Source organism: Scomber japonicus, chromosome 9, assembly GCF_027409825.1.
Source record: "Scomber japonicus isolate fScoJap1 chromosome 9, fScoJap1.pri, whole genome shotgun sequence".
In the NCBI taxonomy this organism is placed as follows: domain Eukaryota; kingdom Metazoa; phylum Chordata; class Actinopteri; order Scombriformes; family Scombridae; genus Scomber; species Scomber japonicus.
The window spans coordinates 3,057,023-3,068,874 of record NC_070586.1 but is presented as its reverse complement, the minus strand read 5'-3'; the positions used below and the strand labels follow the sequence as shown (position 1 = coordinate 3,068,874).

Sequence of the window (11,852 nt, the reverse complement as noted above, 5' to 3'; positions counted from 1 at the left end):
GAAAAGGTTAAATATGTTTTATCATCATGTTCTTAATTTAAACCAGAGGAGCCAAACTCAGGGGGCCGGACCAATAAAGAGATGGAAGGGAGGAAGGAAGGAAGGAAGGAAAAGGGATTAGGAAGGAAAAGAAGACAAGAAAGGAAAGGAAGAAAGGAAAAGGTGATGAAGGAAGGACAGAGGGAAGGAAACAAAGAAGTAAAGAAGACAAGGATGGAAGGAAGGAAGCAAGGAAGGAAGGAAAAGGTGATGAAGGAAAGATGGAAGGAAGAAAGGACGGAGGGAAGGAAACCAAGAAGTAGAGAAGACAAGGAAGGAAGGAAGGAAGAAAGGGAAGGAAACAAAGAAGGACAGAGGTAAGAAAGGAAGGAAGGAAAAGGTGATGAAGGAAGGACAGAGGGAAGGAAACCAAGAAGTAAAGAAGACAAGGAAGGAAGGAAGGAAGAAAGGGAAGGAAACAAAGAAGTACAGAAGGAAGAAAGGGAGGAAACAAAGAAGGACAGAAGGAAGAAAGGGAAGGAAGGAAAGAAGGACAGATGACAGAAGGAAGAAAGGAAGGAAACAAAGAAGGACAGAAGGAAGAAAGGGAAGGAAACAAAAAAGGACAGAAGGAAGAAAGGGAAGGAAGAAAGGGAAGGAAACAAAGAAGGACAGAAGGAAGAAAGGGAAGGAAACAAAGAAGGACAGAAGTAAGTAAGAAAGGAAGGAAAGAAGGACAAATGACAGAAGGGTAGGAAGGAAAAGAAGATTAAGGAAAGAAGGACAGAAGTAAGACAGGAAGGAAGGAAAGAAGCAAGGAAGAAAGGGAAGGAAACAAAGAAGGACCGAAGTAAGAAAGGAAGGAAGGAAAGAAGCAAGGAAGAAAGGGAAGGAAACAAGGAAGGAAAAGAAGACAGGAAGGAGAGTGGGCCGGATATGACCCCTTGGCGGCCCGGTTCTGGTCCACGAGCCTCATGTTTGACCCCCCCGCTTTAAAAACTCTTAAACTCTTAAAATACTCGGTTTCTCTCGGTTCGGTGCGTCAGACTCCAGATCAGCGTACGAGTGAGACTCTAATAACGAGCAGCTGATCCTAAACGTCACACAGCAACTAATCTTAGGAAATCATAAAATAATAAAAACTAACTTCTTCTTTTTTTTTTCTTCTTATTAAAAAAAAAAAAAAATCAGGAAAGTAAAAAAACAACTTTATACACTAAAATAAGATCCGACACATGAAACCAGAGAGATGAGTAATCAGAGTTTCAGTTAGAGAGATTTAACCCTCCTGATGGGTTTGAGTCAAGGAAGGAAGGGAGGAAGGAGGGAAGGAAAGGAGGGAGGAAGGAAGGAGGGAAGGAGGGAAGGCGAAAGAGAGGAAGGAATGACAGAAGGGCGAATGAAAGAAGTAAGGAAGGAAGGAAGGTAGGGGGAGGAAGGACAGAAGGAAGGAAGGAAGGGGGATGGAGGAAGGAAGGGAGTGAGGGAAGGAGGGAGGGAGGGAGGGAGGGAGGAAAGGAATATAGAAGGGAGGAAGGAGGGAAGGAGTAAAGGAAAGAAGACAGGGAGGAAGGAAGGAAGGAAGGGAGGGAGGAAAGAGAGAAGAAGGAAAGGAAGAGAGAAGGAGAGAGGAAGGACAGATGGAAGGAAGGAAGGAAGGGGGATGGAGGAAGGAAGGAAGGGAGGGAGGACAGATGGAAGGAAGGAAGGAAGGAAGGAAGGAAGGAACAGGAAGGAAGGAAGGAAGGAAGGAAGGAAGGAACAGGAAGGAAGGAAGGAAGGAAGGAAGGAAGGAAGGAAGGAAGGAAGGAAGGAACAGGAAGGAACAGGAAGGAAGGAAGGAAGGAAGGAAGGAAGGTTAAAAACTATAAAGTGTAAATATCTGAGCATCTGAAGGAAGGAAGTATAAACTGGAGGAAGTTAAAATAAAACGTTTCAAACATAAAAAGACAAAAAAATGCAAAAAATGTTAAAATAATAAAAAGAGTCAGTTAGTGGGGGGGGGCGGGGGGGGGGCGGCGCTCTGCTCTGATTGGTCAGTCCCACAGGAAGCAGAATAGTCTCGTTACGCCTGTAAAAACGTCAGCGTCCCTTCATCGACCCCCCCAGACTCACACCTGCCCCCCCCCCCCCCCCCCCCATCATCATGGTGCAGGCGGTCCGGCGGGGGTCTCAGGAGAAGAGGGGGGGGGCCAGGGGAAGGGGGGGGGTGGGGTAAAATGAACACAGGTTTAGTTTCCTGCAGTCTGGATGATGAAACGCTCGCTGGTTTGGAGACACACACACACACACACACACACACACACACACACACACACACACACACAGAGAGAGAGAGAGAGAGACACACACACACACAGAGAGAGAAAGAGAGAGACACACACACAGAGAGAGAGAGAGAGAGAGACACACACACACACACACACACACACACACACACACAGAGACACACACACACAGAGAAAGACACACACACACACACACACACACACACACACAGAGACACACACACACACACACACACACACACAAAGACACACACACACAGAGACACACACACAGAGAGAGAGAGACACACACACACACAGAGACACACACACACTCAGAGAGAGACACACACACACACACACACACACACACACACACACACACAGAGACACACACACACTCAGAGAGAGACACACAGAGACACACACACACAGAGAGAGAGAGAGAGACACACACACACACACACACAGTAACCTGCTCGCTGGTTTTCTAGTTTCGAGTTTTTTTTAACGTTCTTAAGGCTTCATAAAAAAAAGAAAAGAGGAAAGAACGTCTCAGACTGCAGGGTGATGTTCTTCATGGGGGGGGGGGGGGCAGATAGAGAGGGGGGGGGGGCAGGGGGGCAGGTGGTGAGTGTGTCTAGGCAGGTTTCGGTAAGTCTGTTCTCCGTCCCGCTCTTAGGAAGTCTTCACCAGGTCGTAGACGTAGATGTGGAAGTCGTCGTCGAACTTGATGAAGTAGACGGAGGGCTTGGCCTCCACCTGGTGGATCACCATCCCCGACCGCTTCCCTCCGTCCTCTTTGGCGTACTCCACCTGCTTCCCCACCAGGCTGTCCACCACCTCACCCGGCTCACGCTCCGCCGCCACGCTGTCATCTGAGGGGGGGAGAGAGAGAGAGAGAGATGATGAGTTACTGTTAAAGACCGTGTAAAGTGAATTCAGACATTGTCTTCTACACATTAGAAGAATGCTAAGCTAGCAGCTGAGTTAGCTGCCGAGCTAGCAGCTGAGTTAGCCGCCGAGCTAGCAGCTAAGTTAGCCACCAAGCTAGCAGCTAAGTTAGCCGCCAAGCTAGCTGCCGAGCTAGCAGCTGAGTTAGCCACCTAGCTAGCAGCTGAGCTAGCAGCTAAGTTAGCAGCTGAGTTAGCCACTGAGCCAGTAGCTAAGCTAGCCACCGAGCTAGCAGCTGAGTTAGCCACTGAGCCAGTAGCTGAGCTAGCCACCGAGCTAGCAGCTGAGTTAGCGGCAGAAAGCTGTCAGACGTGGCGTCCATGTTTCTGGTAGAGGTAGTGACTTTGATTGACAGGTGACACTTGGTAGGGGGCGGGGCTTCAGCGGCTGATTTACACATATTTATTCTTACTTTACACGGACTTTAAAGAACATTTCTAAACTATAATAACGCTGGTTTTTATATGTTGGGTGAGTGAGACGCTCACAGAAACATATGTTATGAGTTAAATAGTTTATGTGTGTGTGTGTGTGTGTGTGTGTGTGTGTGTGTGTGTGTGTGTGTGTGTGTGTGTGTCTCAGCGTGTGTGTGTGTGTGTGTGTGTGTGTGTGTGTGTGTGTGTGTGTGTGTGTGTGTTAGTGTGTGTGTGTCTCACTGGAGTCGGGCATGATGCGCAGGTCTCCCTCCTTGTAGTCGTCCAGCAGCTGGTACATGTAGAGCACCGGGTCTTTCTCGTAGGTGATGTAGAACCAGGCGGTCATGATGGGGGCTCGGGCCAGCACCATGCCCCTCCACTCCTCCTTCGGACCCTCCTCCGTCTCAAACATGTGCTCCACCGCCTTACCGATCATCGTGTCCGCCAGCAGGGAGTCGCTCACACGGGCCGGAGCTGAGGAAGAGGAGGAGGAAGAGGAAGAGGAAGAGGAAGAGGAAGAGGAAGAGGAAGATTTAACTATTGACTGAGCAGAGAGACGACGTTAACCCTCCTGTCGTCCTCACGGGTCAAACTGACCCCGTCTCTTTTGACGGGGTCTCCTCCTCTCTCTTCCTCTCCTTCCTCTCTCCTCTCCTTCCTCTCTCTCTCTCTCCTCTCCTTCCTCTCTCTCTCTCTCTCTCCTCTTCCTCTCTCTCTCTCTCCTCTCTCTCCTCTTTCTCTCTCTCTCTCTCTCTCCTCTCCTTCCTCTCTCCTCTCCTTCCTCTCTCTCTCTCTCCTCTTCCTCTCTCTCCTCCTCTTCCCCTCTCTCTCCTCCTCTCCTCTCTCTCTCTCCTCCTCTCCTTCCTCGCTCTCTCTCCTCTTCCTCTCTCTCTCTCTCTCCTCTCCTTCCTCTTTCTCTCTCCTCCTCTTCCTCTCCTTCCTCTCTCCTCTTTCTCTCTCTCTCTCCTTCCTCTTTCTCTCTCTACTCTCCTTCCTCTCTCCTCTTCCTCCTCTCCTTCCTCTCTCTCTCTCTCCTCTCCTTCCTCTCTCTCTCTCTCCTCTCCTTCCTCTCTCTCTCTCTCCTCTCCTTCCTCTCTTTCTCTCTCCTTCCCCTCTCCTCTCTCTCCTTCCTCTCTCTCCTCTCTCTCTTCCTCTCTCCTCTCCTTCCTCTCTCTCCTCTCTCTCTCCTCTCCTTCCTCTCTCTCCTCTCCTTCCTCTCTCCTCCTCTCCTTCCTCTCTCTCTCTCTCCTCTCTCTCTCTCCTTCCTCTCCTCTCCTTCCTCTCTCTCTCCTCTCTCTCTCCTCCTCTCCTTCCTCTCTCTCCTCCTCTTCCTCTCTCCTCTCCTTCCTCTCTCTCCTCTCCTTCCTCTCTCTCCCTCCTCTCCTCTCCTTCCTCTCTCCTCTCTCTCCTCTCCTTCCTCTCTCCTCTCCTTCCTCTCTCCTCCTCTCCTTCCTCTCTCCTCCTCTCCTTCCTCTCTCTCCTCCTCTCCTTCCTCTCTCTCCTCCTCTTCCTCTCTCTCTGTCTCTCTCCTCTCTCTCCTCTCCTTCCTCTCTCCTCCTCTCCTTCCTCTCTCCTCCTCTCCTTCCTCTCTCTGTCTCTCTCCTCTCTCTCCTCTCCTTCCTCTCTCCTCTCTCTCCTCTCCTTCCTCTCTCTTCTCTCCTTCCTCTCCTCTTCTTCCCCTCTCTCTCCTCTCCTTCCTCTCTCTCTCCTCTCCTTCCTCTCTCTCCTCTATCCTTCCTCTTTCTCTCCTCTCCTTCCTCTCTCTCCTCTCTCTCTCTTCTCTCCTTCCTCTCTCTCCTCTCTCTCTCTCCTCTCTCTCCTCTATCCTTCCTCTTTCTCTCCTCTCCTTCCTCTCTCTCTCTCTCTCCTCTCCTTCCTCTCTCTCCTCTCCTTCCTCCCTCTTCTCTCTCTCCTCTCCTTCCTCTCCTTCCTCCCTCTTCTCTCTCTCCTCTCCTTCCTCTCTCTATCCTTCCTCTCCTTCCTCTCTCTCCTTTCCTTCCTCTCTCTCTCTCTCCTCTTCCTCTTTCTCTCTCTCTCTCTCCTCTTCCTCTTTCTCTCTCTCTCTCTCCTCTCCTTCCTCTCTCCTCTCCTTCCTCTTTCTCTCTCTCTCTCTCTCTCTCTCTCCCCTCCTTCCTTCCTCTCTCTCTCTCTCTCTCTCTCTCTCTCTCCTCTTCCTCTTTCTCTCTCTCCTCTTCCTCTTTCTCTCTCTCTCTCTCTCCCCTCCTTCCTCTTTCTCTCTCTCTCTCCTCTGTTCTCCCACTCTGAGTCTGGTTCTGAGTTTTTTCTCTCCACTGTGTCTCATGTGGGAATGTTGGGTCTCTTTAAAGTTAAAACCTGAAGAGTTCGGTTTAGAACCTGCTCTATGTGGAAAGAGCCTTGAGATGACTCTGTTGTGATTTGGTGCTTTATAAATAAAGATTGATATGCTGATGCTCGGTTCCTCACCCACTCTGTCCGGCAGCACCTCCAGCCCCACCACCCGCTCATCACTGTACAGCTCCAGACCGTAGATGCAGTCGAAGCCGTCGTATTTGATCAGGTAGAGAGACGGGTTGACAGGAACCTGATCCAGGACCGTCCCCTTCCACTGGGACGACTTACCTGCACACACACACACACACACACAGAGCAGAGACACTCACCGGTTACCATGGAGACGGGCCGCAGCATCACTGTGTTTAAGCTCCTGAACACAGAGATGAATAGTGTGACTCACTTCCTTCCTTCCAGATGTGCTGAATCCTGCAGCCAACGATGTTCCTCCTGGGCTGAGCCAGAGGTTTACTGGGACCAACGCTGGTCCTCTGCTTCCTGCAGGGGAGGAGGAAGAGGAGAGGAGAGGATGAAGAGGAGGAGAGGATGAAGAGGAGAGGAAGAGAGGACAGGAGGAAGAGGAGAGGAGAGGATGAATAGGAGAGGATGGAGAGGAGAGGATGAAAAGGAGAGGAGGAGAGGATGAAGAGGAGGGGATGAAGAGGAGAGGAGGAGAGGATGAAGAGAAGAGGAGGAGAGGAGGAGAGGATGAAAAGGAGAGGAGGAGAGGAGGAGAGGATGAAAAGGAGAGGAGGAGAGGATGGAGAGGATGAAGAGGAGAGGAGAGGATGAAGAGGAGAGGAGAGAAGGATGAAGAGGAGAGGATGAAGAGGAGAAGAGAGGATGAAGAGGAGATGATGACGAGGAGAGGAGGAGAGGATGAAGAGAAGAGGAGGAGAGGAGAAGAGGATGGAGAGGAGATGATGAAGAGGAGAGGAGAGAAGGATGAAGAGGAGATGATGAAGAGGAGAGGAGAGGATGAAGAGGAGATGATGAAGAGGAGAGGAGAGCATGAAGAGGAGAGGAGAGAAGGATGAAGAGGAGAGGAGATGATGAAAAGGAGAGGAGAGGATGAAGAGGAGAGGATAAGGAGGAGATGATGAAGAGGAGAGGAGGAGAGGAAGAGCAGAGGACAGGAGAGGATGAACAGGAGAGGAGGAGAGGATGAAGAGGAGAGGAGAGGATGAAGAGGAGAGGAGAAAAGGATGAAGAGGAGAGGATGAAGAGGAGATGATGAAGAGGAGAGGAGGAGAGGATGAAGAGGAGAGGATGAAGACGAGAGAAGATGAAGAGGATGAAGAGGAGAGGATGAAGAGGAGATGATGAAGAGGAGAGGAGAGCATGAAGAGGAGAGGAGAGGATGAAGAGGAGAGGAGAGGAGGAGAGGAGAGGAAGAGCAGAGGATGAAGAGGAGAAAAGGAAGAGGAGAGGATGAAGAGGAGAGGAAGAGCAGAGGAGAGGAGAAGAGGAGAGGAGGAGAGGATGAAAAGGTGAGGATGAAGAGGAGAGGATGAGGAGGAGAGGATGAGGAGGAGAGGATGAAGAGGACAGGAGGAGAGGATGAAGAGGAGAGGATGAGGAGGAGAGGATGAAGAGGAGAGGAAGAGCAGAGGATGAAGAGGAGAGGATGAAGAGGAGAGGAGGAGAGGATGAAGAGAAGAGGATGAAGAGGAGAGGATAAAGAGGAGAGGAGAGGATGAAGAGGAGAGGATGAAGAGGAGAGGATAAAAAGGAGAGGAGGAGGGGATGAAGAGGAGGGGATGAAGAGGAGAGGAGGAGAGGATGAAGAGGAGAGGAGAGGATGAAGAGGAGAGGATGAAAAGGAGAGGAGGAGAGGATGAAGAGGAGAGGAAGGATGAAGAGGAGAGGAAGAGAGGAGAGGAGGAGAGGATGAAGAGGAGAGGAGAGGATGAAGAGGAGAGGAGGAGAGGAGAGGAGAGGATGAAGAGGAGAGGATGAAGAGGAGAGGATGAAGAGGAGAGGAGAGGAGAGGAGAGGAGGGGATGAAGAGGAGAGGATGAAAAGGAGATGATGAAGAGGAGAGGACGGAGAGGATGAAGAGGATGAAGAGGAGAGGATGAAGAGGAGAGGAGGAGAGGATGAACAGGAGAGGAGGAGAGGATAAAGAGGAGAGGAGAGGATGAAGAGGAGAGGAGAGGATGAAGAGGAGAGGAGAGAAGGATGAAGAGGAGAGGAGAGGATGAAGAGGAGAGGAGAGAAGGATGAAGAGGAGAGGAGAGGATGAAGAGGAGAAGATGAAGAGGAGAGGAGAGGATGAAGAGGAGAGGAGAGCATGAAGAGGAGAGGAGAGAAGGATGAAGAGGAGATGATGAAGAGGAGAGGAGAGGATGAAGAGGAGAGGAGGAGAGGATGAAGAGGATGAAGATGAGAGGAGAGGAGAGGATGAAGAGGAGAGGATGAAGAGGAGAGGAGAGGATGAAGAGGAGAGGATGAAGAGGAGAGGAGAGGAGGAAGAGGAGAGGAGGAAGAGGAGAGGATGAAGAGGAGAGGAGAGGATGAAGAGGAGAGGATGAAGAGGAGATGATGAAGAGGAGAGGATGAAGAGGAGAGGATGAAGAGGAGAGGAGAGGATGAAGAGGAGAGGAGAGGAGGAAGAGGAGAGGAGGAGAGGATGAAGAGGAGAGGAGAGGAGAGGATGAAGAGGAGAGGAGAGGATGAAGAGGAGAGGAGAGGATGAAGATGAGAGGAGAGGATGAAGATGAGAGGAAAGGATGAAGAGGAGAGGATGAAGAGGAGAGGATGAAGAGGAGAGGAGAGGATGAAAAGGAGAGGATGAAGAGGAGAGGAAGGATGAAGAGGAGAGGATGAAGAGAAGAGATGATGAAGAGGATGAGAGGATGAAGAGGAGAGGATGAAGAGGAGAGGATGGATGAAGAGGAGAGGATGAAGAGGAGAGGAGAAGAGAGGATGAAGAGGAGGGGATGAAGAGGAGAGGAGGAGAGGATGAAGAGGATAGGAGGAGAGAGGATGAAGAGGAGAGGAGGAGAGGATGAAGAGGAGAGGAGAGGATGAAGAGGAGAAAATGAAGAGAAGAGGAGAAGATGAAGAGGAGAGGATGAAGAGGATGAAGATGAGAGGAGAGGAGAAAAGAGGATGAAGAGGAGAGGAAGGATGAAGAGGATGAAGAGGAGAAGAGGATGGAGAGGAGAGGATGAAGAGGAGAGGATGGAGAGGATGAAGAGGAGAGGAAGGATGAAGAGGAGAGGAAGAGAGGAGAGGATGAAAAGGAGAGGAGAGGATGAAGAGGATAGGAGAGGATGAAGAGGAGATGATGAAGAGGAGAGGAGGAGAGGATGAAGAGGACGGAGAGGATGAAGAGGAGACAAGGAAGTGGAGAGGATGAAGAGGAGAGGATGAAGAGGAGAGGAAGGATGAAGAGGAGAGGACGAAGAGGAGGAGAGGATGAAGAGGAGAGGATGAACAGGAGAGGAGGAGAAGATGAAGAGGAGAGGAGGAAGAGGAGAGGAGAGGATGAAGAGGAGAGGATGAAGACGAGAGAAGATGAAGAGGATGAAGAGGAGAGGATGAAGAGGAGAGGATGAAGAGGAGATGATGAAGAGGAGAGGAGAGCATGAAGAGGAGAGGAGAGGATGAAGAGGAGAGGAGAGGAGGAGAGGAGAGGAAGAGCAGAGGATGAAGAGGAGAAGAGGAAGAGGAGAGGATGAAGAGGAGAGGAAGGATGAAGAGGAGAGGAGAGGAGGAGAGGATGAAGAGGAGAGGAGAGGATGAAGAGGAGAGGAAGAAGAGGAGCGGAGGAGAGGATGAAGAGGAGAGGATGAAGAGGAGAGGATGAAGAGGAGAGGATGAAGAGGAGGAAGAACTTTAAATAAAAACTGACTTACTTGTGTGAATTCTTCTTCTTCATCATGTTTGCAGAGACGCCTGAATGACCTGAAACACACACACACACACACACACACACACACAGACACACACACACACACACACACACATACACACAGAGACACACAGACACACACACACACAGACACACACACAGACACACACACACACACACACACACACACACAGACACACACACACACATACACACAGAGACACACAGACACACACACACACAGACACACACACACACACACACACACACACACACACACACACACACACACACAGACACACACACACACACACACACACACACACACACAGAGACAGACACACACACACACAGAGACACACACAGACACACACACACACACACACACACACACACACACACACAGAGACACACACACACACACACACACACACAGAGACACACACACAGAGACACACACACACACACACACACACAGAGACAGACACACACACACACAGAGACACACACACACACACACACAGACACACACACACACAGACACATAGAGAGAGACACACACACACACACAGAGAGAGAGAGACACACACACACACACACACACATATAGAGAGAGAGACACACACACACACACACACACACACACACACACATAGAGAGAGAGAGACACACACACACACACACACACACACACACACACACACACACAGAGAGAGAGAGACACACACAGAGAGAGACACACACACACACACACACACACACACACACACACACACAGAGACAGACACACACACACACACACACACACACACACACACACACACACACATATAGAGAGAGAGACACACACACACACACACACACACACAGACACACACAGATATGAGTCAGACTGCTTCAACCTGTCTCCATGGTTACTGAAGCTGCTGCACGTGAAGCTCTGCGATTGGGTGTCTGATAGTGAAATGCATCCTGGGAGTCGTAGTTTTTTGTGTGTGTCGGTGACTCACCCCCGTCTGGTCGGGGCCGCGGGGCCGATGGGCTCTTGAATGGGGTCTTCATTCATCCACCTGTAGGGGGGCCACCGCCCGGGGGGGGTGGGAAGGGTGGAGGAGGGAGGGGCAGGGAAGGGGGGGGGAAGGGGGAGGGTAGGGAAAGGAGGGAGGAGGAAGAGGAGGAGGAGCACCAGGAATTAGGCCGGGCCCTGGACGAGCCGCATACGGGCCGGGTGCAGACTAACACCTGGAGTCTGAGGCGACGTCACTGCTGCTGAGGAGACGGAGCTTCAGCCTGAGGACAGAAACCAGAGACACAAACATCACAGCCTGCTGCTCTACGGTCCAGAGGGTTTAAAACTGTTCCTTCTTTCCTCCTTTACTTCCTTCTATCCTCCTTTCCTTCCTTCCTTCCTCCCTTCCTTCCTTCTGTCCTTCCTTCCACCCTCCTTTCCTCCCTTCCTTTCCTCCATCCCTTCCTTCTCTCTTCCTTTCCTTCCTTCCTCCCTTCCATCCTTTCTTCCTCCCTCCTTTCCTCCCTTCCTCCCTTTCTTCCTTCCTTCCCTTACTTCTTCCTCCCTTCCTTCTCTCTTCCTTTCCTTCCCTTCTTCCTCCCTTCCATCCTTTCTTCCTCCCTCCCTTCCTTCCTTCCTTCCTTCCTCCTTTCCTCCATTTCTTCCCTTACTTCTTCCTCCTTTCCTCCCTTCTTCCATCCTTCCTTCTTTCATCCTTCTCTTCCTTTGTCCTCCCTTCCTTCTTTCCTCCTTTCCTTTCTTCCTTCCTCCCTTCCATCGTTTCTTCCTCCCTTCCTTCATTCCTCATTTCCTCCCTTCCTTCCTTCTTCCATCCTCCCTTCCTTTCCTCCTTCCCTTCCTTCCTCCGTTCCTTCCTTCCTTCTTCCTCCCTTCCTTTTCTCCTTCCCTTCCATCTTCCTCCCTCCCTTCCTGCCTCCCTTCGTTCCTCCTTTCCTTCCTTCCTTCCTTCTCCCTTCCTTTCCTCCTTCCCTTCCATCTTCCTCCCTTCTTTCTCCCTTCCTTCTCCCTTCCTTTCCTCCTTCCCTTCCATCTTC

The 11,852-nt window shown here is 50.8% G+C and overlaps 1 protein-coding gene across 1 annotated transcript; it reads right to left on the bottom strand.

The window, feature by feature from the left end:
* Positions 1–2,871: 2,871 nt before the first annotated feature.
* On the bottom strand, positions 2,872–10,850 carry LOC128364615 (spindlin-1-like). The gene is made up of 6 exons (XM_053325181.1): positions 10,799–10,850; positions 9,793–9,841; positions 6,333–6,427; positions 6,062–6,217; positions 3,857–4,090; positions 2,872–3,124 (listed from the first exon to the last, which is right to left on the bottom strand). The coding sequence occupies exons 1-6, from the start codon at positions 10,848–10,850 to the stop codon at positions 2,925–2,927; spliced, it is 786 nt and encodes a 261-aa protein (XP_053181156.1). The 3' UTR covers positions 2,872–2,924.
* Between the last annotated feature and the right edge of the window lie 1,002 nt (positions 10,851–11,852).

Bases quoted from the DNA above. Each gene is read 5' to 3' on its own strand.
- LOC128364615 (XM_053325181.1), bottom strand. From the start codon at position 10,850: ATGAAGACCCCATTCAAGAGCCCATCGGCCCCGCGGCCCCGACCAGAC. The intron at 6,218-6,332 runs GTGAGTCACACT...GTGTGTGTGCAG, and splicing joins GCACATCTGGAAGGAAGGAA to GTAAGTCGTCCCAGTGGAAG. The intron at 3,125-3,856 runs GTGAGACACACA...TCCCCCCCTCAG, and splicing joins GCGCATCATGCCCGACTCCA to ATGACAGCGTGGCGGCGGAG.